This window comes from Myotis brandtii, unplaced genomic scaffold (assembly GCF_000412655.1).
Source record: "Myotis brandtii unplaced genomic scaffold, ASM41265v1 scaffold1875, whole genome shotgun sequence".
Taxonomy (NCBI): Eukaryota; Metazoa; Chordata; class Mammalia; order Chiroptera; family Vespertilionidae; genus Myotis; species Myotis brandtii.
In genome coordinates, this window is record NW_005356961.1 from 70,650 (window position 1) to 72,032 (window position 1,383).

Sequence of the window (1,383 nt, forward strand, 5' to 3'; positions counted from 1 at the left end):
TTTCAGGGTTCCCCCCCCCCCCCTCCTCAACCCAATGGTCTTTCCCAGTAAAGAACTCTCTCAGCAATGGCCCACTCTGGCCTTTTAGCCCATCTCAGAGCTGCTCCCCTCCAAAAAAAATAATCAAGTGGTTACAGTACCCAGTTAGGGTACTTCCCCAAAGCTCAGTGATCTCCACTTCTTGTGGTCCAAGGTATCATTCCTCTGGTCCTCTCTCTAACATGAATTAATGGTATTACTCATTCAGGGACTTCTTTACCCCAGGCGTAATTACCCCTAATCATCCAATGGTACCTGCCCCCTCTTGGGATCCACTATCAGCACCACACACAGGATCTCCCCTTCCCAGGAACAATAACATGTGGGGTCTTTCCCCAACCCCCTGGCACAATGGTATCTCCCACAAATATGTCCACCTCCCAGCGGGTTATGTTATGGCCCTCTCAAGGGCTCCCCCCATTATGACGTAAATGACCCAACGCCCACTTCCTTCCTCTCTAGACAAAATGGTTTCTCCCTCTCAGGATCTCCCCTCGAACCCTAACGTTATCATCATCCACCCGTGGTGTCCTCCCACACAGGCCAAAGGTCTCATCTCCTCCAAGTCTGAGTAACGAATCCCCCACTCTAGGACTCCTTCCTCTGCCCATAGAGCTCACAGAATTCAACCCCTTAGAGCCCAATAGTATTTCGGAATTCAATAGCCTCACCACTCAGAGCCTCAGTTTCCCTTCTCCGGACCAACCCCTTAGACTCAAGGTCCATCCCAGCCAACCCCATCTCAGAGCCTGTGGCCTGATCTCTCTCTACTCCGCCCCCAGTAGCCCAGCCCGGTGGTCTTTTCCCCGGTGAGCAGCACCTGCATCCGTTGAAACTCCTCCTCGGACAGAGCTTGCGCCATGTTCCTCCCCCCTCCCCCCCCCAACAGCTTAATGCGCAGACGCAGCTCCTTCTACTGTCATAATGAGGGTGGGACCGAACCACTGGCCAGGAATTGAGGGGGAGGAATCGATTCCGGAAGTTCAGCGTTTTGGAGACGGAGAGAAAAGAATGAAACTGACAGGTCTGATTAATTGTAATTTGATGTTTTACCAGGCTCTAGGTCATCTGGTCTAGCGTTCGAGCTCTCATAGAATATCCATTTTGATGTGACACTATGGCCTCCCTGTGTCATGGGTGGACTCGTCGGGAAGGAAGTTTTTGCCGACAGAAAATCACCCTTCCACGGTTCTCCTTTAATGAGAATGGTTGACTTAATAACCTGAGAAATGAAAGCGGAAGCACTGCCTTGTCTTGTTCCCGCCCTCCCCGGGTGACTCGAAAGGGGAATCCCGCCTCCTGTGAAGCCCTTGTCCTTTTTCTTTTCTTTCTTTCTTTCTTTTT

General features: G+C 51.3%; 1 protein-coding gene across 3 annotated transcripts in view; it reads right to left on the reverse strand.

The window, feature by feature from the left end:
* GRIPAP1 (GRIP1 associated protein 1) overlaps positions 1–930 on the reverse strand; it is a 22,238-nt gene extending 21,308 nt beyond the window's left edge. For 2 of the 3 annotated variants that reach the window (XM_005864520.2, XM_005864518.2), the window contains exon 1: positions 860–922. In XM_005864520.2, the coding sequence (XP_005864582.1) occupies positions 860–901 (42 nt within the window). In that variant the 5' untranslated portion in view covers positions 902–922. Of the gene's footprint in view, positions 1–859 lie in introns of all 3 variants that reach the window. The other variant, XM_005864519.2, reaches the window with a different exon arrangement.
* Positions 931–1,383: the final 453 nt, after the last annotated feature.